The sequence below is a fragment of the Leptodactylus fuscus genome, chromosome 3 (genome assembly GCF_031893055.1).
Source record: "Leptodactylus fuscus isolate aLepFus1 chromosome 3, aLepFus1.hap2, whole genome shotgun sequence".
Classification (NCBI taxonomy): Eukaryota; Metazoa; Chordata; class Amphibia; order Anura; family Leptodactylidae; genus Leptodactylus; species Leptodactylus fuscus.
Genome location: NC_134267.1, coordinates 177,139,557 through 177,167,088, shown reverse-complemented (window position 1 = coordinate 177,167,088; position 27,532 = coordinate 177,139,557). Strand labels below are relative to the sequence as shown.

Sequence of the window (27,532 nt, the reverse complement as noted above, 5' to 3'; positions counted from 1 at the left end):
CTGTAACAACCTCTTAAAGCTGTTAGGTACCACATGTAGTTGTCCGCACTCGTGCAGCTGGCGTAACGCCATACTGCTATACTGCCATATCCAACAGTACAGATATCTGTTTTGCAATGCCTGCTTGTGTCCCATTTCTACCTACAAGTCATCTATCAAGTAAGGTGGAGGAAGACATAATAGTGACTTCAAGTGCTTGACTGACATCAAAGTGTAATTCCCATTTTATTTTATTTTTTGCTATTGTGTCGGGGAGGAGGGAGGAGGAGACATTTCTGCAATATACTTTATGTGTCAAATCTTCTTTTAATAGAAAACAGGTTGTAAAGTTTCATTTAGCAATGCCCTAACTAAGCCCTGCCAGGGATCACACATGTGCTCAATGCAGTATTCAGAGGTGAAGCATTTATCAAATGGTTGTATCTCTGGTTTTATGCCACCTAGATAATATTATTGGTTAAAAACACACACACACAGTTGTGGTTGACTTCACACTATAGTAACACTGTAGTATCTGTGTTCTGTGTTACCTACAAAGTTGCTGTATATCTTATCTTTCGTGAATTGTTACATAATCCTGCTGTAACCACCGGCAAGTGTAGAGCCCAGTGACATTGTGACCTGTGAGTGCGGTGCGTATTCTTTGGGACCAATCTCTGAAAGCACTGGAGTACCGCCGGGCCAGGTGACCTGTTTGCTCCCTTTGGCAGGTCGGTGTGATGGGGAGTGGCGCTGTTACATACAACGTTCTGTAACTATGGTTTTGTGAGTGTATGAGGGGAAAAAAAATTAGGGTCTTTTTATGTAATTCTACTGGCATATCAATATATATAGCAACAATCCTGACAATAAAAAATGCCAAGTGAAACATGAAAGTGGCATAAGAAAGATTCTACACTAAGGCCTGATGTGTATCCAAGTGATGGAGCCTGCCAAGTATACATTCATCTGTAAGTTGATTCAATGTTACTATAGCATGCAGTCAACCATGATATTAGTATATCTATTATACCAGATATTTATACTTTAGTGAGCGGTCTACCGCCTGACAAGAACGCTATAACGTGATAATGTGCAATGTACACTGCTACACTTTGTACCACAGCCATCTCCTCAGGAAGAAGTGGAGCTCTGGATCACTGCAATGTACCCCACATCAGAATAAGACACCCAACGCCCCATTCTCTATACATCCCACCCTACAATAAGCGTGAAACTTCCCTATAACAGGTAACCCGATTCCCTGTGTCTGTAGCCAGCACTATATTCTCCATGCCATAGCACTGCCTGACCACACAGCACATTCTCCCCATGACATCGTCCTCCTGCTGATCTGCCTCGTCTCCCCAAACCACACAGCATGCCAGCTGGCAATATGATGGCGAATCTCTACAAGAGCTCTGTTCCTGTGACACCAACCTCCAAGGTGCCCACAGTGACCACATCCTCATACTGATCTGTCTCTGCAATTTCCTGGAAGCTAGCACCAAACTCTGACCTGTTGGCAAAGTGGAGACTCTGCTAGTCAAGGCCAATCAAGTACTATGGATATTGAGACAATAAAGTAATGGGACCTTTACTCTTCTATCCACCATCTTATAGCTTACAAAACTGAAAGAAATGCGTGAAGAAAAAACAGAACTCACATAAAAACACAAATCAGAAGGGAAGAGCCGGCAGAGCTGCTACTGGGAGATGCTTGAGGCGAGCGCTCAGTACTATGTTTTCCTTGAGCGAGCACATTTATTGTAGTGGATGATACCTTTCACTGCACATTCATAATAGATGAGCAGCCCAGACAGCTACTGTATTGCTTCTTCTTCATGAATATATCTTTCAGAAGAAATACTGCCATCCCACAAATGTGTTAAATGTTTAACGTCTGCATAAAACAGAAAACTTTTAGAGTCTCTTGTAATTCACTGTACACAGTGTTATATCCTTATTATCCTACATAGTTATGGTATCTATATTAGTCTGCATAGTTATTTTCAGCAATTTTCCTCAAAATAAGCACTAAATTCAATAATAATGACATTTCATAGATATCAGCTCCTGCACATGGCTCCCCTAGAAGTCTATAGGCCTCTACTCCTTCTATATATGTCTCTGTTCTCATAACTATACATACAGAATCAACTCATAGGTCCAGATCTGTACCATGAAGCTGTAGGGATTCATTGTACAGGCTCCTTGTACACGGCTCTATAGCGTCCACGAGGCCTATGGTCATTATGGAAATGCCAAGGGTAATAACTTCTATAGTGAATGTAGTAGATAAACTAGATGTAGGGATGAATGGTTGCAGTAAACTGAACTATAATATATATTGGTCTTAAAGAGGACCTATGAGCTCTCCTACATCTTTAGACAATCTGGCACTGTCTACAAGGCACTGCAGCGAGGTCCACAGGCCCAGATGGGCGGCTGTAAGGTCTGAACAGTGTGCTACCAGTTAAACTGCACTGGCAGTCACATGGTGCAGTACACAATGTGAACAAGCTGCAACAACACCCTGCCAGTTAACCTTACTGGACAGGTGCACAGTACAGCTGAAACAGCAAGGCTGCCAAGGGTTAACCTTCACCCCAGGTCAGCAACAAAACATGCTCCTGCAACAGCTAGGAGCTACAAAGTGAGAAGACAGTTAAATGGCTACTGATTCCCACTGGCAGGACCAAGGAATTCTACCTAGATCCCTAGAGACTGCTCCTACCATTAACAGGAACCTGGCCCTAACCTCCTGTCTCAAGGTACTTAGTGAAAGTGTGAGCACCGGGCAGGCGTCGGCTCATACCATATAAAGGCTAGTTCCCGCCCAACAGGGCGGTGGCCATGATGCCACCGATCATGCTCAGTATGGGCAACATGGGACTTAGCCTCTGAGCGGCTCCAAAAAGTCTGAGCATGCTCAGTAGGGAAAGAATGGCACTTAGCCTCTGAGCGGCTCCAAAATGTCTGAGCATGCTCAGTGGGCCGAAAGCTGGATTTAGACTCCAGACACCTCACTGCATGATGCCGAAGGCGAGGGTTGGACTGGCCCGCAGGTGGCGCTATGCGCTGGACGGGAAGCCTGCGGGACCCCATCCTAACATACAGACAGACATAGACTGTATACAGACAGACATAGACTGTGTACAGAAACTCTATTGACAAGGAGAATGATAAAAACCACTAGTCAATTGACAATTACCTTTCCAGGAAGAATAGCAGAGGAATGGTACAATAAAGAGTTCTAATAAAGGATAATACAATTTAGTGGGTAAAATAAATTTGATGAGTTTGTTCTTAAGGCTGCATGGTTGACCTATTACAGTAAATTGCCAAGTATGCGACCTCAAGCTGAGGCAACAGGAGATAAAGTAACACTTATGCAACTGCAATTTTGGCTTAGTGATCGCCAGGTGCACAGCAGTGTTCGCTCATTGGATACTGATAGCAGGTAGGCCATCCATGTCTGTCCTAAGACAGGTAAAACTAAACAAGCAATCTCCTTTAGGGGATTTATAAAACCGTCTGAAAGAGAAACAAACGGTCTTACTTGCCCACAATAATATTGTTGTATTTAGCTCTTTTTTTTAAGAAAAAAGTGTGCTTTTCTGGTTTCTAAATTTGGAATAAAGAATCTTCACAGCATAAAGTCAAGGTCAATGTATGCAATGGGAAAGCCAAGAAACGTGACTACTGCCATTTCCATGTAGCTATCCCAGAGCAGCAATTGTCACTTTGTGGCCCCCAGTAAATGGCTGTAATTCTTATGGTATATATAAGCCACATTTACAGTTCTTGCATTTCTCACAATATACAGCAGAGCGCTGAAGTACTTGGAGTTAACTTGTTCTCATTATTATGAGGCAGTGCTTGCCAGCAATAAGTATATGTTCCATTATGGAAACATGGCTTTTGTATCCAGCACAAGCGGCCAGATTCCATATGAAAATAATCTTTTTAGCACATCATTTTAATATATATATAAGAAATGACACACCGTTACTAGAGATGAGCGAACACTAAAATGTTCGAGGTTCGAAATTCGATTCGAACAGCCGCTCACTGTTCGAGTGTTCGAATGGGTTTCGAACCCCATTATAGTCTATGGGGAACATAAACTCGTTAAGGGGGAAACCCAAATTCGTGTCTGGAGGGTCACCAAGTCCACTATGACACCCCAGGAAATGATACCAACACCCTGGAATGACACTGGGACAGCAGGGGAAGCATGTCTGGGGGCATAAAAGTCACTTTATTTCATGGAAATCCCTGTCAGTTTGCGATTTTCGCAAGCTAACTTTTCCCCATAGAAATGCATTGGCCAGTGCTGATTGGCCAGAGTACGGAACTCGACCAATCAGCGCTGGCTCTGCTGGAGGAGGCGGAGTCTAAGATAGCTCCACACCAGTCTCCATTCAGGTCCGACCTTAGACTCCGCCTCCTCCGGCAGAGCCAGCGCTGATTGGCCGAAGGCTGGCCAATGCATTCCTATGCGAATGCAGACTTAGCAGTGCTGAGTCAGTTTTGCTCAACTACACATCTGATGCACACTCGGCACTGCTACATCAGATGTAGCAATCTGATGTAGCAGAGCCGAGGGTGCACTAGAACCCCTGTGCAAACTCAGTTCACGCTAATAGAATGCATTGGCCAGCGCTGATTGGCCAATGCATTCTATTAGCCCGATGAAGTAGAGCTGAATGTGTGTGCTAAGCACACACATTCAGCACTGCTTCATCAAGCCAATACAATGCATTAGCCAGTGCTGATTGGCCAGAGTACGGAATTCGGCCAATCAGCGCTGGCTCTGCTGGAGGAGGCGGAGTCTAAGATCGCTCCACACCAGTCTCCATTCAGGTCCGACCTTAGACTCCGCCTCCTCCGGCAGAGCCAGCGCTGATTGGCCGAAGGCTGGCCAATGCATTCCTATGCGAATGCAGACTTAGCAGTGCTGAGTCAGTTTTGCTCAACTACACATCTGATGCACACTCGGCACTGCTACATCAGATGTAGCAATCTGATGTAGCAGAGCCGAGGGTGCACTAGAACCCCTGTGCAAACTCAGTTCACGCTAATAGAATGCATTGGCCAGCGCTGATTGGCCAATGCATTCTATTAGCCCGATGAAGTAGAGCTGAATGTGTGTGCTAAGCACACACATTCAGCACTGCTTCATCAAGCCAATACAATGCATTAGCCAGTGCTGATTGGCCAGAGTACGGAATTCGGCCAATCAGCGCTGGCTCTGCTGGAGGAGGCGGAGTCTAAGATCGCTCCACACCAGTCTCCATTCAGGTCCGACCTTAGACTCCGCCTCCTCCGGCAGAGCCAGCGCTGATTGGCCGAAGGCTGGCCAATGCATTCCTATGCGAATGCAGACTTAGCAGTGCTGAGTCAGTTTTGCTCAACTACACATCTGATGCACACTCGGCACTGCTACATCAGATGTAGCAATCTGATGTAGCAGAGCCGAGGGTGCACTAGAACCCCTGTGCAAACTCAGTTCACGCTAATAGAATGCATTGGCCAGCGCTGATTGGCCAATGCATTCTATTAGCCCGATGAAGTAGAGCTGAATGTGTGTGCTAAGCACACACATTCAGCACTGCTTCATCAAGCCAATACAATGCATTAGCCAGTGCTGATTGGCCAGAGTACGGAATTCAGCCAATCAGCGCTGGCCAATGCATTCTATTAGCCCGATGAAGTAGAGCTGAATGTGTGTGCTAAGCACACACATTCAACACTGCTTCATCAAGCCAATACAATGCATTAGCCAGTGCTGATTGGCCAGAGTACGGAATTCGGCCAATCAGCGCTGGCTCTGCTGGAGGAGGCGGAGTCTAAGATCGCTCCACACCAGTCTCCATTCAGGTCCGACCTTAGACTCCGCCTCCTCCGGCAGAGCCAGCGCTGATTGGCCGAAGGCTGGCCAATGCATTCCTATGCGAATGCAGACTTAGCAGTGCTGAGTCAGTTTTGCTCAACTATACATCTGATGCACACTCGGCACTGCTACATCAGATGTAGCAATCTGATGTAGCAGAGCCGAGGGTGCACTAGAACCCCTGTGCAAACTCAGTTCACGCTAATAGAATGCATTGGCCAGCGCTGATTGGCCAATGCATTCTATTAGCCCGATGAAGTAGAGCTGAATGTGTGTGCTAAGCACACACATTCAGCACTGCTTCATCACGCCAATACAATGCATTAGCCAGTGCTGATTGGCCAGAGTACGGAATTCGGCCAATCAGCGCTGGCCAATGCATTCTATTAGCCCGATGAAGTAGAGCTGAATGTGTGTGCTAAGCACACACATTCAGCACTGCTTCATCAAGCCAATACAATGCATTAGCCAGTGCTGATTGGCCAGAGTACGGAATTCGGCCAATCAGCGCTGGCTCTGCTGGAGGAGGCGGAGTCTAAGATCGCTCCACACCAGTCTCCATTCAGGTCCGACCTTAGACTCCGCCTCCTCCGGCAGAGCCAGCGCTGATTGGCCGAAGGCTGGCCAATGCATTCCTATGCGAATGCAGACTTAGCAGTGCTGAGTCAGTTTTGCTCAACTACACATCTGATGCACACTCGGCACTGCTACATCAGATGTAGCAATCTGATGTAGCAGAGCCGAGGGTGCACTAGAACCCCTGTGCAAACTCAGTTCACGCTAATAGAATGCATTGGCCAGCGCTGATTGGCCAATGCATTCTATTAGCCCGATGAAGTAGAGCTGAATGTGTGTGCTAAGCACACACATTCAGCACTGCTTCATCAAGCCAATACAATGCATTAGCCAGTGCTGATTGGCCAGAGTACGGAATTCGGCCAATCAGCGCTGGCCAATGCATTCTATTAGCCCGATGAAGTAGAGCTGAATGTGTGTGCTAAGCACACACATTCAGCACTGCTTCATCAAGCCAATACAATGCATTAGCCAGTGCTGATTGGCCAGAGTACGGAATTCGGCCAATCAGCGCTGGCTCTGCTGGAGGAGGCGGAGTCTAAGGTCGGACCTGAATGGAGACTGGTGTGGAGCGATCTTAGACTCCGCCTCCTCCAGCAGAGCCAGCGCTGATTGGCCGAATTCCGTACTCTGGCCAATCAGCACTGGCTAATGCATTGTATTGGCTTGATGAAGCAGTGCTGAATGTGTGTGCTTAGCACACACATTCAGCTCTACTTCATCGGGCTAATAGAATGCATTGGCCAGCGCTGATTGGCCGAATTCCGTACTCTGGCCAATCAGCACTGGCTAATGCATTGTATTGGCTTGATGAAGCAGTGCTGAATGTGTGTGCTTAGCACACACATTCAGCTCTACTTCATCGGGCTAATAGAATGCATTGGCCAATCAGCGCTGGCCAATGCATTCTATTAGCGTGAACTGAGTTTGCACAGGGGTTCTAGTGCACCCTCGGCTCTGCTACATCAGATTGCTACATCTGATGTAGCAGTGCCGAGTGTGCATCAGATGTGTAGTTGAGCAAAACTGACTCAGCACTGCTAAGTCTCTGCATTCGCATAGGAATGCATTGGCCAGCCTTCGGCCAATCAGCGCTGGCTCTGCCGGAGGAGGCGGAGTCTAAGGTCGGACCTGAATGGAGACTGGTGTGGAGCGATCTTAGACTCCGCCTCCTCCAGCAGAGCCAGCGCTGATTGGTCGAGTTCCGTACTCTGGCCAATCAGCGCTGGCCAATGCATTCTATTAGCCCGATGAAGTAGAGCTGAATGTGTGTGCTTAGCACACACATTCAGCTCTACTTCATCAGGCTAATAGAATACATTGGCCAATCAGCGCTGGCCAATGCATTCTATTAGCTTGATGAAGCAGAGTGTGCACAAGGGTTCAAGTGCACCCTCGGCTCTGATGTAGCAGAGCTGAGGGTGCACAAGGGTTCAAGTGCACCCTCGGCTCTCCTACATCAGAGCCGAGGGTGCGCTTGAACCCTTGTGCACACTCTGCTTCATCAAGCTAATAGAATGCATTGGCCAGCACTGATTGGCCAGAGTACGGAATTCGGCCAATCAGCGCTGGCCAATGCATCCCTATGGGAAAAAGTTTATCTCACAAAAATCACAATTACACACCCGATAGAGCCCCAAAAAGTTATTTTTAATAACATTCCCCCCTAAATAAAGGTTATCCCTAGCTATCCCTGCCTGTACAGCTATCCCTGTCTCATAGTCACAAAGTTCACATTCTCATATGACCCGGATTTGAAATCCACTATTCGTCTAAAATGGAGGTCACCTGATTTCGGCAGCCAATGACTTTTTCCAATTTTTTTCAATGCCCCCAGTGTCGTAGTTCCTGTCCCACCTCCCCTGCGCTGTTATTGGTGCAAAAAAGGCGCCAGGGAAGGTGGGAGGGGAATCGAATTTTGGCGCACTTTACCACGTGGTGTTCGATTCGATTCGAACATGGCGAACACCCTGATATCCGATCGAACATGTGTTCGATAGAACACTGTTCGCTCATCTCTAACCGTTACGGCTTTCTAAAATGTTTACAGTGATCTCCATTTTGGGGTTGCTCCATGAGGCAGTCAGGACTGATTTTAGTAAGTGCAGCAATACACGTTAGTATGTCTTTCAGTATATGGACGCCAAGATATAAACAGTAAGCGGGCGCTAAGTAAAAATAGAGATGGGGACATTGGCATTACTGGCACTACCTTCCTAGTCTAAGCTACGACCACCAATTTCCTCTTTCCACTATATTTCAGTTGCAGTATAATCTAAAATAAGGTATACACACACAGTACCTTATATAAACCAGGGTTGTCGAGTACGAAAAAAGTAACTGACTCCGGTTTCAAAATAAAATTACTTATATTTAACGATATTAGACAATTATTGGTATCGTAGAGTTATTTACATGTCTGGCTTGCTGCATATTTTCTTTTATAGGGGTTCAATAAATGGCCTTTTTCCTGAATTAGAGGAATAACATCTACAATGGTATTTTTAGTGTCATTGCAAATATTACTGGGGAATACCATATTGAATACATTAACACTTTGTGTAGAAATAACACCTTGCCTTCCTGGCTTCTTCTCTAGTGCACTCCACAGGAGCTGCTGACCAGGTCTCTTTAAGTGTCAATACTCTTTCAATGTACCGCATGTTGATCCAACTGTACAAATTCATTGTACACAGAAGACATCTAATATATAAAGCAGTAACATACTCTGAAGCACTTTACATACTGTCATCAATCATTGTCCTAAGTAGAGCTCTTCTTACATATCAATATGTCTTGGAAGTATGGGAGAAAACCCATGCAAACACATTGAGAACATACAAACGCCAAACAGATCTTGCCTTTGGCTGGATTCAAGCCTAGGGCTCCAGCAGTGCAAGGTAACAGTCTGAGATACTGAACTACCTTCCGTGATAGAAGATGATTGTGAAAAGAAGGGTGGGACGTACTGAAATTCAACATGTCTGTGTTAGGGAATAACCAGATGATAATTCCCCAGAAGCTGCTGGTGAACCCTGGAGGGAGGGGCACAAGGGACAGTGAGCCCTAAACTGAAGCCCCCCGCTTGCCCTTCCTATTGCCAGACCCTATCCTAGGTAATAGGCGACAACCACGAAGACAATCCCTCCCTGAATACGTGAAACACAAAACGCAGACAAGACGTACAACAACAAAGGGAGGTCAGGTAGCCAGGGTTCGGTAACAAGAGAGCGATGCAGTGCCAAATCGGAGTCAAGAGAATAGTCAGTAGGAAAGCCAGAGGTCAAGGATTAGCATACAAGTAAATAACAGCAAGAGATACCAGAAAGCAAGGGCAATAAATGGCACCAGTGTGACTGTGAGCCAAGACTAAATAGGGGAGGAAGAACCCGCCCTGAACCTGATAGGAAGGAAAGCTGTCAATCACAGGCAAGACAGATTAACCACTTAATGGACCGAGGCAACATAGGCAGAAGATGGGTGTGGTTCAAATGCAATCACAGAACTAGAGCTGAGTTCACACAGTGCGACTAAAAACTTTAAGCAGATTATCAAACTGCACACGCCTCCTGCGCCGCAGCACACGAGCAGAGGGTGGCGCAGAGGCCCGAACAGGCAGAGATGTTACAGTCTGATCCTTTCTTCTCAAGGGAGAAAAGCCACTGCCAGAGGTGTGCAACAGTGACTTATTCCCCCTAAAAACACATGTATGTGTAATGGGGATGTGATGGAAGACATCTGTTCAGCTGACAGTTCTTTAAAAATGTATAGTCAGCTCTATGCTTTACTAATAAATACTGAAGATGACACATTTCTATTTGCAAAAAGATATTAAAAATCAAAAACAGTAAGGAGGAAGACACTTTGATATTTCTAGCAATTTTGCATCGGCACATCTATTGCAGTTTATTTTCTATGGATGCTAATATGTGGCTTTAAGTAAATCTCTATGCACAATGGTAAATTGGTGACACTGGTATGTAGGTACTACTGTATGTGCCCTAGTTTGTAGGTGTGAACACTATAATGTTAAAGAAGGAGGGGGTGACTAAACCCTTGTAATCCAAGAACACCCTAGCATTTATTACAACCAGAGATCATATTACGTTCACACAGAGTTTTTTGGTCAGTAATTTGGTCAGGAAACTGACTCAAATTACTCCTCCAAAAAACACCTCACCATACAGTTCTATGGCGAGGCGTTTTTAGGAGGAGGAATTTGAGTCAGTTTCCTGACCAAAAAACTCTGTGTGAACTTTAGTGGTGGGGCCAATGTAATAAAGGATGGAGTTATGGAAAGGATAAATCTATAAAATATGACTGCAGTAGATGTTTCTATACCACCATACACAACGCTCCCTAACAGCTGGCTACATATTATTCCATGCATCGCTGCTACAATGTACTGAAATCTTTGTTCATGAAAAGAGATTCATAGATTATACAATACCACCTAGAAGATAAAGCAAGCCATTGTAAAAGCGTACTTACTGAAAAGTCGTCTTCAGGGAATAATACAAGATCTTTTAGAGGGTCGTTGGAATAACTATTTTCTAGCTCTGTAATGGCGGACTCGTAATCCAATGGCTCTAGGAGTTTAGGCTTTTCATGCTGCAAAATAAAATACACCATGTTTTATAGTCGAGGTAGAAAAGCACAAGAAATAGTTACAAAATACTGTAAACTTTCAGCCAAATACTCAAATGCTATTAGCTTATGCCGCCCATCACTTAATTCAGAAGGAGCTTTATTCATGGAGCCCTGACGAATTATTCATTAATTATATGTGTACTGTTATAGGACAGGATTTTCAGCAAGATCTTACTGTTATTACATGTATCGTATGAGTCACGGATACTATTAATAGAACAGGCCTCTAACAACCACCTATTCATTTGCATTAAATACCTGGGTTGTCACTATGGTCACATCACATGATTAATGATAGCTAAATTATACCCAATAATAATATGGCAATGGTAACATGTATATTGGTAGTGTGACAACTGACTATAGCATGATAAGATTTTTATAGTCACAATTTGGAAAAACATGAGTACAGGCCTTGTAAGTGAAACGTTCTGCTGTTGCTGGAAATACAGCCTCCGGGCTTGTGTTAACCACAAAAAAAGGAGAGGATGTGGAGCTGTGTATGTAGAGATTAAACCGCTTCACAATTCAGTTAAAATTAATAATCCTTAAAGCAAAAAGTTTCAAACAGCATTACATTAAACTAAACGGAAAGGCACCTACATATTTTAGTCATAACCAAGTCCATAAAAAGTGAACCCAATAAAAAGTTCAGACGCATGAGGCCTAACATAAGCCTGCTCCGAAGAAGAAAGAACCACAAAACTTCCCTTACCCTCCAAGTTGGAAGGATCTACAAGTGTTAATGACCAATAGACGTCCCTTGCTAGTGCTATGGGTATTACATTTCTAAACTCTTATGGAAGACCAATAAACAAGTGAAGGCTCACACTGTCCTGCAGGAGAGCAGGTGATCCCCCCAATAGGCCCCTGAAACAGGTGGGCCCTCAGCTCACCCTGGCATGGCAAAGCAAACTCATTGTACTTCATACTCATTATACAGCTTCTTACCAGATAATGTGTTGGTATAATATACTGGGCAGATTATTTAAGAAACTAAGCAGTTTACTTTTATATTTTGAGATGCTGAAATGACATCTAGGAGAAGACTCAGGCCAACCAGTATCCTTCCTCCCTGGGCCCCATGTTCACAACTGCATTACAGAGACCCCAATAACCAGTCATCCTGCAGCTTCTTGCTACTGCCTGAGGTCTACAACTGTGTGGGCACATATCCTTGGCTCGCAGAGTTAAATGGGCCCTAGTTCAATGCAAGAGCCAAGCAGAAAGATACAGATAGAAACAAACAAACAGAGACAAGTATTAGGTATTCCAATATGTCTTTATAGTGCACAGTATCGAAAATAGTGTTATTTATAACATACGCTGAACACTGTAAAAAAACAAAAAAAAAGCATAATATGAAAATCATAATAACAATAAAAAGTGAACAAAAAGTCATACATGTTAAAAATTTGTGGCAATAAAAACTACAACTTGCCTCGCAAAAAGAGAGATCTTACATAACTCCATCAATCAAACAGTAAAATAGTTACAAGTATCAGAATACGGTGACCACAGTAAAATCGTTTGTTTTTGGAAAATATTATTCAGCAATAGCGATAAAACATAATAAAACCAATATATATGTGGTATCGCCGATCTGGTATTGCTGTAATGGTAATGACCTGCTGGACAAAGTTGCCACGTTATGGAGCGTGAGCACTGTGATAACAAAATGCCAAAATATTAGAATTGAACATGGACCCCTGAAAAGTGTTTCTTAAAGATAATCAAAACATTATATGTACCCCAAAATGGTGCCAAATGAAATTACAACTTGTCACGCAAAGAATAAGCCTTCACATAGCTATGTCGGTAGAAATATAAACAAGTTATGCAATTTGGAAGGATTTACTTTATTGGAATACCCATCTGCTGCCTGGCTCTTCCACCAGAAGACAACAACAGAGCTGCAGGAATGTGTGGGGAAACACCGGAGTATCAGGGACAGGTGAGTATTGTTTTATTTTCACCCTACGCCAATTTAAAAATATAATTTGGGTGTCCATTTAAGCTAGGACAACCCCTTTAACACCCCAAAATTACTCTGTGTCATTAAAGGGTTAGATAAATGATATAATATCTCTAATCTTTAGCTAGCCATAAGACGTGTGCATCTAAGAGTAAGAAACTCAAGTGCATGTAAAGTTCTGTCAATTAGCAAAAACTCATCCGCCACGATTATGACGGGTACTTTGGGTCTATTCACATGTTCCAATAACTCAGTTCTGTTATTGAGCTGATCAATGATGAGGATGGGAGTTGTTGTGCCCTATTCATCATATATTGATGGCCTACTGTACCTTTACATTGTGCTTGAAGGGTATGTCAGCGGCATATAGAGGAAAACATTAAAGTAAATTTATGACTCTTTCACGTTGGCCATTATTATTTTACTGTGATGGTATAACGTATGGTAAGCCATTAATGGTAATCCAGCATCTCCAAGTCATGGACTCCACAGTCACTACTATCTTAAGGGAATGACTTTATAAAGGATAGCCTATGGGTTCACAGAAGACGTACATTAGATTAGATAGAGTACAAGTAGAGTAATAAGATCAGATACATTATAATATCATCGTTATTCATTCATTTTACAGAGCAATACGCCTAAAGGAACAACATTTCCAGTGAACAAAGTATGATGTATGTATGTTACATTGTAGCAGCCTTTGCTTCCCTAGTGCTTCAGATTCATTATAGCTATAGCTAAACAGCGCACAATGACTTCAAAGGGGATATCCATAAAAATATAAGCCTTGGCTTCTTCCAGCACCAGAGAAACACTTACACAATTATTGCTAACTGGAGACAAAGGAATGAGGTAAGAAATTACTAAGCTTAATATGTCAAAAGGGCCAGGAGCAAAACAGTACAGACATGTAATAATACAGGTGCGAACTGCTCATGGAAGCTGCCAACTATAAAGTGCAGTATAAATGTTTATCCTAAACCATACAGGTACAACCAACCTAATATATGGCTAATAAAAACAAGTGTCAACACACAGAATGATCAGTCCTGATCTTTAGAGATAGTTGACCCTTGATCAGATTGCATTCACCCCAACATGCATTTTGGCAGATTGCCTTTGTCTAGGAGGTGTTAAATGCCATCTGCCAAAACGTGTGTGGACATCATCTGATCAAGGGTCACTTGTCTTATGGAACGGCAGAACACATTCTAGAATCATAATTTCATTTTACCAAATAAGACATGTCCAATGTGCTGACCAATCTTTAATGTTTTATGTGAAATAAGTTTGTGCACAACTTTGAGACTACTGCAAAAATATCATGCATCAACTACAGGGGTTGTCCAGGTTTAGAAAATTCATGTTATTGAACGTATGAAGAAAAGTTATATAATGTTCTGATGTTCTGAACCACTTTTTGTATCAATTTCTTGTATTTGTTTATTTTTTCTAGATCTCTACTTCCTTTATTTCTTTGCTTCCAGTGGGTAAAAAAACAGTCTATAGTCAAGTGATATCCGGTCCATGGTCATGTAATATCCAGTCCATGGTCATGTGATATCCGGTCCACGGTCATGTGATGGACACAGAGGTGCACAGCTTGTCATAGTCACAGCACAGTAATCCAGCAACCACTTTAAGGGGGTGTTCACGCTTGCGCCCACTGAGTCTCCATCCTATTCCCCAGGCAAACTGCATAGGGGACGTCCTCCCAGCAGTCAGTTTTAAAACCCATTCGTGTGAATCGGTTTTTAAAGCAAACCGCCGATGTCCATATGCAGCCTTTTTTTTGGACGGACACAAAGTCCTGCATGTCTGGCGGGCGGACTCGGGCGCAAGTGTGAATGCCCCTCAGCAGCCATTAATGAATACAAAAAACAGATGCAAAGGAATAGCCAAATTTTTACTTAAAAAACTAAAATAGTTATGCAAACTGTCAGCGGGAGAAAGAGATAGATATATTTAATGCAGGATTTCTTCTCTTACTATCCAACCACTGCCTACAGCAGAGAGACTGTTCATGGTAGTCTGCAGCGGGGAGGACAAAGCCTGCATGGAATATATTACAGTCCTGGTGGGGCTAAAAGTGATGCAAATCAGGATCACAATTCTTTAAAATAGTGAATTATTAGAATAAACTGCACATCCCTGAATCAGTACCAGTATAAAAAATAAGCAGGTGTACTACACCTACAGCTATATACCTAGTCTCATGTTACTGTGCTTTTTCAGCACGTCAGGTTTACATAGGGTTGAATAGGCGATAACGTGAAGAATAGACTAATAGTGTATCCGACTTAGAAGCTGCAGCAAAGCTGATATTGAAGACTCAGAGACTCAGCGATGAAATAGTCTGTACTATACTACAGACAGTAAAGAAAATAGTGAATTCCGTGTAAACTGAGAGTGTGGAGGAGTCATGGAGGGACACATCCTCCTTCTGCATCTCTGGAATGTGCAACCAGCACATATGGCAGAAGAGAACAGAGACAATTCTGGCGCCCCTCCAGCACATGGCTTTACTGAGCATTAAAGTTAATATTGCATATCACAGCTATTAAATTATTCCCCTAATGATAGAACTGGTAAAACAGTTAAACACTTGCCATGTGCTTCTGCCATATGCGTAGGTGAAGCAATTGGAAAATACAAGCTAGCACTCAGTGTTATGAAACAATATCTTACTAGCATAGCCTTAATGCACTCAGTGTGAGGCGGCTACACTCAGTAAGACAGTAGGGAAAAATGTATTCCCCATATTACCTAATAGACGGTAAATAGGGATACTGAGGCCTTGGGACAAGGTACTAGGGCTATGTAGCCATATAGCGTTGAAAAATCGAGAAGTGTTCTATGTAATTCTTGGCATGGGTTTAGTATTAGAAATACTTACCACTTGTAGACATCCCATGGTGTTTTCTACAATATCAGTTTTCTTGGCAGAGAAGACAACAGCTGGGATTTCCCCCCCAAAAAAATGACTATGATATTATATGACTTGGGGAAACTGTTTCTAAGAGTAGAGAGTCTCTTAAGCCAGGTAATGCTTCCTGGGAAAAAATCTATGCAGATTAGCCCTTTCTTAAGATGAAAGTAAACCATCTCTGTAGTGCCACCTAGAGGAGGTTGCTACTAGAGATGAGCGAATAGTATTTGATCGAATACCTCGCTCGCATAGGAATGCGTGTAAGCGGCCGAACACCAAGGGGTTAAGCGCAGTGAATATTCGATGCGCTTAACCCCTTGGTGTTCGGCCGCTTACACGCATTCCTATGGGAGCGAGGTATTCAATCAAATACTATTCGCTCATCTCTAGTTGCTACCCTACGCCTATTAGCATCATTTAACCACTGCTCGGTGAGGTGGTTAAGGCTATTTTGGGGTCGCTTGCGCACTTCCAAGACTGCTTCTTTCATCTAGAAGAGATCTAATCTGTATGAGATCTTGTATGTGACATTTTGTGGGTTCACTGAAATTTCTAGCTAGTTTTTCAGATGTGAAAATCCCACAATTCTCCATAAAAAAAAGAACAGATAAGTTTTTATGCAGACAACACACAAATCCATCCTACCACAAAACCTTAGGGCTGAGCCACAGGCTAATATTTTTTATAAGCAGGCATACTGTCTGGTGGTCAGATAGATTTAGAGCCTGCCTATTGGATATTATAGTGAATGGTCAAGCACTTTGAGCTTGTTATAAATCTATTACCATGGGTTGTAAAAAGTGGGCAGCATTTCAGACAAGGACTGCCAATAGCATTGCTAGGTGAGATAATAACTGGAATCCCGCTCGATCCTTGTAATTAAAGGGGGACTAAGAAATACATTTTCTATTATACAGAAGACAAATATATAACTAAAAAGACAAAAACGTAAACACAAGACAATTAGAACATCACGTCCGAAAAACCACAGAGATAGTAACATCAGCTAAAATTCTGTGTAGTCTGCAGAAGTGGTTTGAGACTGGCACCTCAGTTAAGCAATGGATGTCTAACTATCTAATACAAAGTACAATTCATTCTAAAAGAATGAACACAAAGTCCTGCATGTACGACTTTGAGTTTGTACAAAAAAAACCTGTTTCCAGCAAATGAATGGGTTTTAAAGGTGAACGGCTTGTTCCCTGTCCAGTTTTCCTGGGGTTTAGGACGGAAACCCCTGGGTGGACAGCAGCAGTAGTGTGAACCCAGCAAAAGGATGCAGCAAAAACTACAGCGTTTTAGATTGCCCACAAAGTGGATGGGATTCTAGGGAACCCTGTCTGCACATTGCAGATAAATAGGCGCAGTGGAAATGCTGAGATTTCCTAAAACATTGCAGCTTTGGAAATCACAGCTTATCAATTATAACTATGGAAACACTGACAATTTCTGAAGCAGAAAGTCCACAGAGGGAACCCCAGTTAAAAAGACTTTTGCGAAAAATTGTGATGCATTGCCGCAGCACTTTTTCCTGCATCACTTTTTTGCTGCAGCCCACTACTTAGCCTTCATCATAACTCTGCAGGGTGGTAATCCTTTCAATCATCAAATCCCGCCAAGGACAAAAAACCATCTGCAAGAAGTTTGTATGTTCTCCCTGTGTTTGCATGGATTTCCATCCCATATTCCAAAAAAGACATACTGATAGGGAAAAATGTACATTGTGAGCTCTATGTGGGGCTCACAATCTACATTTAAAAAAACCCAAAAAAACAAAAAAACAAGTGTAATTGTCTTTAACTTGAATCTAATAACTTCCTGCACTGTGATATTGCAAAACAATAGCCGTAGAAAGCCATTGAAATAGTCATGTTAAAGATGGCTGAAACTGTTCATTTAATGCTGTTAAACTTGGCTACATATATAGCTATCCAGCCATTCATACAAGTGCTAAGACTGTGGCAGGATAGGGAATAAATGTCTGTTGACCATTGGGACCGTCACGGTCACAGATCACCCTGTTTAAATGTAGATGTGGTTGAGCATAAGCCCTGACACTCCATTCAACTCTATGGAATCTGCCAAAGATAGTTGGGCACTTTATTCAAGAATCTTTGCAGTCCTGTATAACTGAAATTCACAACCACCTTTCTCGTGGTCAGGGTTATCCCTGAGTTTAGACCCACATCAGAAATTGATGTCCTATACTGTATATAGGAGATATATCTTGTTTGTGGCACATCCCCTTTAAGAAATGCTCTTTAATTTTAGGGTATATTTCTAACATGCTGCAAAAGCTTCCTAGGGAACTAGCAATAAATAATACAAGTACTGATGTGTAATTCCATTACACTTCTAGTACTTGTAGTAACTAGAGATGAGCGAACAGTGTTCTATCGAACTCATGTTCGATCGGATATTAGGCTGTTCGGCATGTTCGAATCGAATCGAACACCGCGTGGTAAAGTGCGCCATTACTCGATTCCCCTCCCACCTTCCCTGGCGCCTTTTTTGCTCCAATAACAGCGCAGGGTAGGTGGGACAGGAACTACGACACCGGTGACGTTGAGAAAAGTAGGCAAAACCCATTGGCTGCCAAAAACATGTGACCTCTAATTTAAAAGAACAGCGCCGCCCAGGTTCGCGTCATTCTGAGCTTGCAATTCACCGAGGACGGAGGTTTCCGTCCAGCTAGCTAGGGCTTAGATTCTGGGTAGGCAGGGACAGGCTAGGATAGGAAGGAGAAGACAACCACAACAGCTCTTGTAAGAGCTAAATTCCAGGGAGAAGCTTGTCAGTGTAACGTGGCACTGACGGGCTCAATCGCCGCAACCCAGCTTTCCCAGGATCCTGAATGGAATACACTGTCAGTGTATTCCCGTATACCCGATATATACCCCCGATACCCGTTCCAACGGTGTGCCCCCCCACCTTCACCCCAGAAATACCCTGCAAGTCCCCTAGCAATAGAATTGGGGCTATATACACCCACTATTTTTGCTACTGCCATATAGTGCCATTGTCTGACTGGGAATTCAAAGAATATATTGGGGTTACGTGCACCCACAATTTTTACTACTGGTATACAGTGCCAGTTTCTGACTGGGAATTCAAAGAATATATTGGGGTTATAAATACCCTCATTTCTTGCTACTGCCATATAGTGCCAGTTTCTGACTGGTAATTCAAAGAATATATTGGGGTTATAAATACCCTCATTTCTTACTACTGGTATATAGTGCCATTGTCTGACTGGGAATTCAAAGAATATATTGGGGTTACGTGCACCCACAATTTTTACTACTGGTATACAGTGCCAGTTTCTGACTGGGAATTCAAAGAATATATTGGGGTTACAAATACCCTCATTTCTTGCTACTGCCATATATTGCCAGTTTCTGACTGGTAATTCAAAGAATATATTGGGGTTACGCGCACCCACAATTTTTACTACTGGTATACAGTGCCATTGTCTGACTGGGAATTCAAACAATATATTGGGGTTATAAATACCCTCATTTCTTGCTACTGCCATATAGTGCCAGTTTCTGACTGGGAATTCAAAGAATATATTGGGTTAAGTGCACCCACAATTTTTACTACTGGTATACAGTGCCATTGTCTGACTGGGAATTCAAAGAATATATTAGGGTTATAAATACCCTCATTTCTTGCTACTGGTATATAGTGCCATTGTCTGACTGGGAATTCAAAGAATATATTGGGGTTACGTGCACCCACAATTTTTACTACTGGTATACAGTGCCAGTTTCTGACTGGGAATTCAAAGAATATATTGGGGTTACAAATACCCTCATTTCTTGCTACTGCCATATAGTGCCAGTTTCTGACTGGTAATTCAAAGAATATATTGGGGTTACGTGCACCCACAATTTTTACTACTGGTATACAGTGCCAGTTTCTGACTGGGAATTCAAAGAATATATTGGGGTTACAAATACCCTCATTTCTTGCTACTGCCATATAGTGCCAGTTTCTGACTGGTAATTCAAAGAATATATTGGGGTTATAAATACCCTCATTTCTTGCTACTGGTATATAGTGCCATTGTCTGACTGGGAATTCAAAGAATATATTGGGGTTACGTGCACCCACAATTTTTACTACTGGTATACAGTGCCAGTTTCTGACTGGGAATTCAAAGAATATATTGGGGTTACAAATACCCTCATTTCTTGCTACTGCCATATAGTGCCAGTTTCTGACTGGTAATTCAAAGAATATATTGGGGTTACGTGCACCCACAATTTTTACTACTGGTATACAGTGCCAGTTTCTGAATGGGAATTCAAAGAATATATTGGGGTTACAAATACCCTCATTTCTTGCTACTGCCATATAGTGCCAGTTTCTGACTGGTAATTCAAAGAATATATTGGGGTTATAAATACCCTCATTTCTTGCTACTGGTATATAGTGCCATTGTCTGACTGGGAATTCAAAGAATATATTGGGGTTACGTGCACCCACAATTTTTACTACTGGTATACAGTGCCAGTTTCTGACTGGGAATTCAAAGAATATATTGGGATTACAAATACCCTCATTTCTTGCTACTGCCATATAGTGCCAGTTTCTGACTGGTAATTCAAAGAATATATTGGGGTTATAAATACCCTCATTTCTTGCTACTGGTATATAGTGCCATTGTCTGACTGGGAATTCAAAGAATATATTGGGGTTACGTGCACCCACAATTTTTACTACTGGTATACAGTGCCAGTTTCTGACTGGGAATTCAAAGAATATATTGGGGTTACAAATACCCTCATTTCTTGCTACTGCCATATAGTGCCAGTTTCTGACTGGTAATTCAAAGAATATATTGGGGTTACGTGCACCCACAATTTTTACTACTGGTATACAGTGCCATTGTCTGACTGGGAATTCAAAGAATATATTGGGGTTATAAATACCCTCATTTCTTGCTACTGCCATATAGTGCCAGTTTCTGACTGGGAATTCAAAGAATATATTGGGGTTATAAATACCCTCATTTCTTGCTACTGGTATATAGTGCCATTGTCTGACTGGGAATTCAAAGAATATATTGGGGTTACGTGCACCCACAATTTTTACTACTGGTATACAGTGCCAGTTTCTGACTGGGAATTCAAAGAATATATTGGGGTTACAAATACCCTCATTTCTTGCTACTGCCATATAGTGCCAGTTTCTGACTGGGAATTCAAAGAATATATTGGGGTTACGTGCACCCACAATTTTTACTACTGGTATACAGTGCCATTGTCTGACTGGGAATTCAAAGAATATATTGGGGTTATAAATACCCTCATTTCTTGCTACTGCCATATAGTGCCAGTTTCTGACTGGGAATTCAAAGAATATATTGGGGTTACGTGCACCCACAATTTTTACTACTGGTATACAGTGCCATTGTCTGACTGGGAATTCAAAGAATATATTGGGGTTATAAATACCCTCATTTCTTGCTACTGGTATATAGTGCCATTGTCTGACTGGGAATTCAAAGAATATATTGGGGTTACGTGCACCCACAATTTTTACTACTGGTATACAGTGCCAGTTTCTGACTGGGAATTCAAAGAATATATTGGGGTTACAAATACCCTCATTTCTTGCTACTGCCATATAGTGCCAGTTTTTGACTGGTAATTCAAAGAATATATTGGGGTTACGTGCACCCACAATTTTTACTACTGGTATACAGTGCCAGTTTCTGACTGGGAATTCAAAGAATATATTGGGGTTACAAATACCCTCATTTCTTGCTACTGCCATATAGTGCCAGTTTCTGACTGGGAATTCAAAGAATATATTGGGGTTATAAATACCCTCATTTCTTGCTACTGGTATATAGTGCCATTGTCTAACTGGGAATTCAAAGAATATATTGGGGTTACGTGCACCCACAATTTTTACTACTGGTATACAGTGCCAGTTTCTGACTGGGAATTCAAAGAATATATTGGGGTTACAAATACCCTCATTTCTTGCTACTGCCATATAGTGCCAGTTTCTGACTGGTAATTCAAAGAATATATTGGGGTTACGTGCACCCACAATTTTTACTACTGGTATACAGTGCCATTGTCTGACTGGGAATTCAAAGAATATATTGGGGTTATAAATACCCTCATTTCTTGCTACTGCCATATAGTGCCAGTTTCTGACTGGGAATTCAAAGAATATATTGGGGTTATAAATACCCTCATTTCTTGCTACTGGTATATAGTGCCATTGTCTGACTGGGAATTCAAAGAATATATTGGGGTTACTTGCACCCACAATTTTTACTACTGGTATACAGTGCCAGTTTCTGACTGGGAATTCAAAGAATATATTGGGAATACAAATACCCTCATTTCTTGCTACTGCCATATAGTGCCAGTTTCTGACTGGTAATTCAAAGAATATATTGGGGTTACGTGCACCCACAATTTTTACTACTGGTATACAGTGCCATTGTCTGACTGGGAATTCAAAGAATATATTGGGGTTATAAATACCCTCATTTCTTGCTACTGGTATATAGTGCCATTGTCTGACTGGGAATTCAAAGAATATATTGGGGTTACGTGCACCCACAATTTTTGCTACTGGTATATAGTGCCAATTTCTAACTGGGAATTCAAAATGCGCAAGGCTCCCGGAAAGGGACGTGGACGAGGCCGTGGGCGAGGTCGGGGGAATGGTTCTGGGGAGCAAGGTAGCAGTGAAGCCACAGGGCGTCCCGTGCCTACTCCTGTGGGGCAGCAAGCATTGCGCCACTCCACAGTGCCAGGGTTGCTTGCCACATTAACTAAACTGCAGGGTACAAACCTTAGTAGGCCCGAGAACCAGGAACAGGTCTTGCAATGGCTGTCAGAGAACGCTTACAGCACATTGTCCAGCAGCCAGTCAGACTCTGCCTCCTCTCCTCCTATTACCCAACAGTCTTGTCCTCCTTCCTCCCAAAATTCCCAAGCTTCACAGAACAATAACCCCAACTGTCCCTGCTCCCCAGAGCTGTTCTCCGCTCCTTTCATTGTCCCTCAACCTGCCTCTCCACGTCACGATTCCACGAACCTAACAGAGGAGCATCTGTGTCCAGATGCTCAAACACTAGAGTCTCCTCCATCTCCGTTCGATTTGGTGGTGGATGACCAGCAACCCACCCTCATCGACGATGATGTGACGCAGTTGCCGTCAGGGCATCCAGTTGACCGGCGCATTGTGCGGGAGGAGGAGATGAGATAGGAGTTGGAAGAGGAAGTGGTGGATGATGAGGACACTGACCCGACCTGGACAGGGGGGATGTCAAGCGGGGAAAGTAGTGTGGATGTTGAGGCAAGTGCAGCACCAAAAAGGGTAGCTAGAGGCAGAGGCAGAGGTCAGCAGCTTAGGCGAAGCCAGGCCACACCCGGAATCTCCCAAGATGTTCCAGTTCGTACCCAGCCCCGAAAAACTCCCACCTCGAGGGCACGTTTCTCAAAGGTGTGGAGTTTTTTCAAGGAATGCGCCGAGGACAGATATAGTGTTGTCTGCACAATTTGCCTCTCGAAATTGATTAGGGGCTCTGAGAAGAGCAACCTGTCCACCACTTCAATGCACCGTCATTTGGAATCCAAGCACTGGAATCAGTGGCAGGCAGCAACGGCAGGACAAAGGCCGCCTGCCGTTCACGCCACTGCCACTGCCTCTGCCACTGCCTCTGCCTCTGCCACTGCCACTGCTGACTGTGCTGGCGATGCACTCCAGAGGACGAGCCAGGACACCACTTCATCTGCCTCCGCCACTTTGTTGACTTCTCCCTCATCCTCCCCTGTTCCTGTCTTATCTCCTTCTCCTGCACCATCAAAGGCACCATCAGGCGCTTCTTTACAACAACCCACCATCTCTCAGACATTGGAGCGGCGGCAGAAATACACTGCTAACCACCCACACGCGCAAGCCTTGAACGCCAACATCGCTAAACTGCTGGCCCAGGAGATGTTGGCGTTCCGGCTTGTTGAAACTCCCACCTTCCTGGACCTGATGGCAACTGCGGCACCTCGCTATGCCGTCCCTAGCCGTCACTACTTCTCCCGGTGTGCCGTCCCCGCCTTGCACCAGCACGTGTCACTCAACATCAGGCGGGCCCTTAGTTCCGCGCTTTGCACAAAGGTCCACTTGACCACCGACGCGTGGACAAGTGCATGCGGACAGGGACGCTACATTTCACTGACGGCACACTGGGTGAATGTAGTTGAGGCTGGGACTGCTTCCCAAACTGGCCCGGTGTACCTCGTCTCCCCGCCTAACATTCCTGGCAGGGACACGAGAAGAACACCCCCCTCCTCCTCCTCCTCTACCGCCTCCTCCTCCGCCACCGCCTCCTCCTCCGCCACCGCCTCCTCCTCCGCTGTTAGATTGACCCCAGCTACGAGTTGGAAACGTTGCAGCACTGGCGTTGGTAGACGTCAGCAGGCTGTGCTGAAGCTGATCAGCTTGGGGGACAGACAGCACACTGCCTTCGAGGTGAGGGATGCCCTCCTCGATGAGACGGCAATATGGTTTGAGCCGCTGCACCTGGGCCCAGGCATGGTCGTTTGTGATAACGGCCGGAACCTGGTAGCAGTTCTGGAGCTTGCCGGACTCCAACATGTTCCATGCCTGGCCCACGTCTTCAACCTAGTGGTGCAACGTTTCCTAAAGAGCTACCCCAATGTTCCAGAGCTACTGGTGAAAGTGCGGCGCATGTGCGCCCACTTTCGCAAGTCGACAGTAGCCGCTGCTAGCTTAAAATCTCTCCAGCAACGCCTGCATGTGCCACAACACCGGCTTTTGTGCGACGTCCCCACACGCTGGAACTCAACGTTTCAGATGTTGAATAGAGTGGTTGAGCAGCAGAGACCTTTGATGGAATACCAGCTACAAAACCCTAGGGTGCCACAAAGTCAGCTGCCTCAGTTTCTCATCCATGAGTGGCCATGGACATCAGGGATAACTCAGATCACACAGAGGAGTCAGGGATAGCATCCGATCCGTCACAGCTGGAGAGTAGGTCCACACATCTGTCCGCTTCATCGCGTTTAATGGAGGAGGAGGAGGAGGAGGAGGAGGAAGAAGAGTTGTCCGATGATGTGATGGTGATACAGGAGGCTTCCGGGCAACTTCGAATCGTCCCATTGTTGCAGCGCGGATGGGTAGACATGGAGGATGAGGAGGAAATGGAGATTGAACTTTCCGGTGGGGCCAGAGGAGTCATGCCAACTAACACTGTGGCAGACATGGCTGAGTTCATGTTGGGGTGCTTTACAACCGACAAGCGTATTGTCAAAATCATGGAGGACAACCAGTACTGGATCTTTGCTATCCTTGACCCCCGGTATAAAAACAACATCTCGTCTTTTATTCCGGTAGAGGGGAGGGCCAATCGCATCAATGCTTGCCACAGGCAATTGGTGCAGAATATGATGGAGATGTTTCCAGCATGTGACGTTGGCGGCAGGGAGGACAGTTCCTCCAGTAGGCGACCAAGTTCTCACCGGTCCACACAAACGAGGGGCACACTGTCTAAGGTCTGGGACACCTTGATGGCACCCCCTCGCCAAAGTGCCGCCACAGAGGGTCCTAGTGTCACCAGGCGTGAGAAGTATAGGCGCATGTTGCGGGAATACCTTTCCGACCACAGCCCTGTCCTCTCCGACCCCTCTGCGCCCTACACGTATTGGGTGTCGAAGTTGGACCTGTGGCTTGAACTTGCCCTATATGCCTTGGAGGTGCTGTCCTGTCCTGCCGCCAGCGTCCTATCTGAGAGGGTGTTCAGTGCAGCCGGTGGCATCATCACTGACAAGCGCACCCGTCTGTCAGCTGAGAGTGCCGACCGGCTCACTTTGATAAAAATGAACCACCACTGGATAGAGCCTTCATTTTTGTGCCCACCTGTGTAAAGCACCCCAACATGAAACTCCATGTCTGTACTCAACCTCTCCAATTCCTCCGCATCCTCATACTCATCCACCATAAGCGTTGCACAATTCTGCTAATACTAGGCTCCCTCCAACATGATTTCCCCCAACTCTGCTGGTTAGAGGCTCCCTCCACCCTGATTTCCACCAACTCTGCTGGTTAGAGGCTCCCTCCACCCTGCTTTCCCACAACTCTGCTGGTTAGAGGCTCCCTCCACCATGAATTTGCCCAAACTGGGCTGGTTAGAGGCTCCCTCCACCATGAATTGGTCCAAACTGGGGTTTTTAGAGGCTCCCTCCACCATGAATTTGCCAAAACTGGGCTGTTTAGAGGCTCCCTCCACCATGAATTGGTCCAAATTGGGGTTTTTAGAGGCTCCCTCCACCATGAATTTGCCCAAACTGGGCTGGTTAGAGGCTCCCTCCACCATGAATTGGTCCAAACTGGGCTGGTTAGAGGCTCCCTCCACCATGAATTGGTCCAAATTGGGGTTTTTAGAGGCTCCCTCCACCATGAATTGGTCCAAACTGGGCTGTTTAGAGGCTCCCTCCACCATGAATTGGTCCAAACTGGGGTTTTTAGAGGCTCCCTCCACCATGAATTGGTCCAAACTGGGCTGGTTAGAGGCTCCCTCCACCATGAATTGGTCCAAACTGGGTTTTTTAGAGGCTCCCTCCACCATGAATTGGTCCAAACTGGGGTTTTTAGAGGCTCCCTCCACCATGAATTGGTCCAAACTGGGGTTTTTAGAGGCTCCCTCCACCATGAATTGGTCCAAACTGGGGTTTTTAGAGGCTCCCTCCACCATGAATTGGTCCAAACTGGGCTGGTTAGAGGCTCCCTCCACCATGAATTTGCCCAAACTGGGCTGTTTAGAGGCTCCCTCCACCATGAATTGGTCCAAACTGGGCTGGTTAGAGGCTCCCTCCACCATGAATTGGTCCAAACTGGGTTTTTTAGAGGCTCCCTCCACCATGAATTGGTCCAAACTGGGGTTTTTAGAGGCTCCCTCCACCATGAATTGGTCCAAACTGGGGTTTTTAGAGGCTCCCTCCACCATGAATTTGCCCAAACTGGGCTGTTTAGAGGCTCCCTCCACCATGAATTGGTCCAAACTGGGTTTTTTAGAGGCTCCCTCCACCATGAATTGGTCCAAACTGGGGTTTTTAGAGGCTCCCTCCACCATGAATTGGTCCAAACTGGGGGTTTTAGAGGCTCCCTCCACCATGAATTTGCCCAAACTGGGCTGTTTAGAGGCTCCCTCCACCATGAATTGGTCCAAATTGGGGTTTTTAGAGGCTCCCTCCACCATGAATTTGCCCAAACTGGGCTGGTTAGAGGCTCCCTCCACCATGAATTGGTCCAAACTGGGCTGGTTAGAGGCTCCCTCCACCATGAATTGGTCCAAATTGGGGTTTTTAGAGGCTCCCTCCACCATGAATTGGTCCAAACTGGGCTGTTTAGAGGCTCCCTCCACCATGAATTGGTCCAAACTGGGGTTTTTAGAGGCTCCCTCCACCATGAATTGGTCCAAACTGGGCTGGTTAGAGGCTCCCTCCACCATGAATTGGTCCAAACTGGGTTT

The 27,532-nt window shown here is 44.5% G+C and overlaps 1 protein-coding gene across 4 annotated transcripts in view; it reads right to left on the bottom strand.

Annotated features, from left to right (window-relative positions):
- DOCK10 (dedicator of cytokinesis 10) overlaps positions 1-27,532 on the bottom strand; it is a 225,709-nt gene that overhangs the window by 167,316 nt on the left and 30,861 nt on the right. For all 4 annotated transcript variants that reach the window (XM_075268832.1, XM_075268834.1, XM_075268833.1 and 1 more), the window contains exon 2: positions 10,946-11,065. In XM_075268832.1, the coding sequence (XP_075124933.1) occupies positions 10,946-11,065 (120 nt within the window). The remainder of the gene's footprint in view (positions 1-10,945; positions 11,066-27,532) is intronic.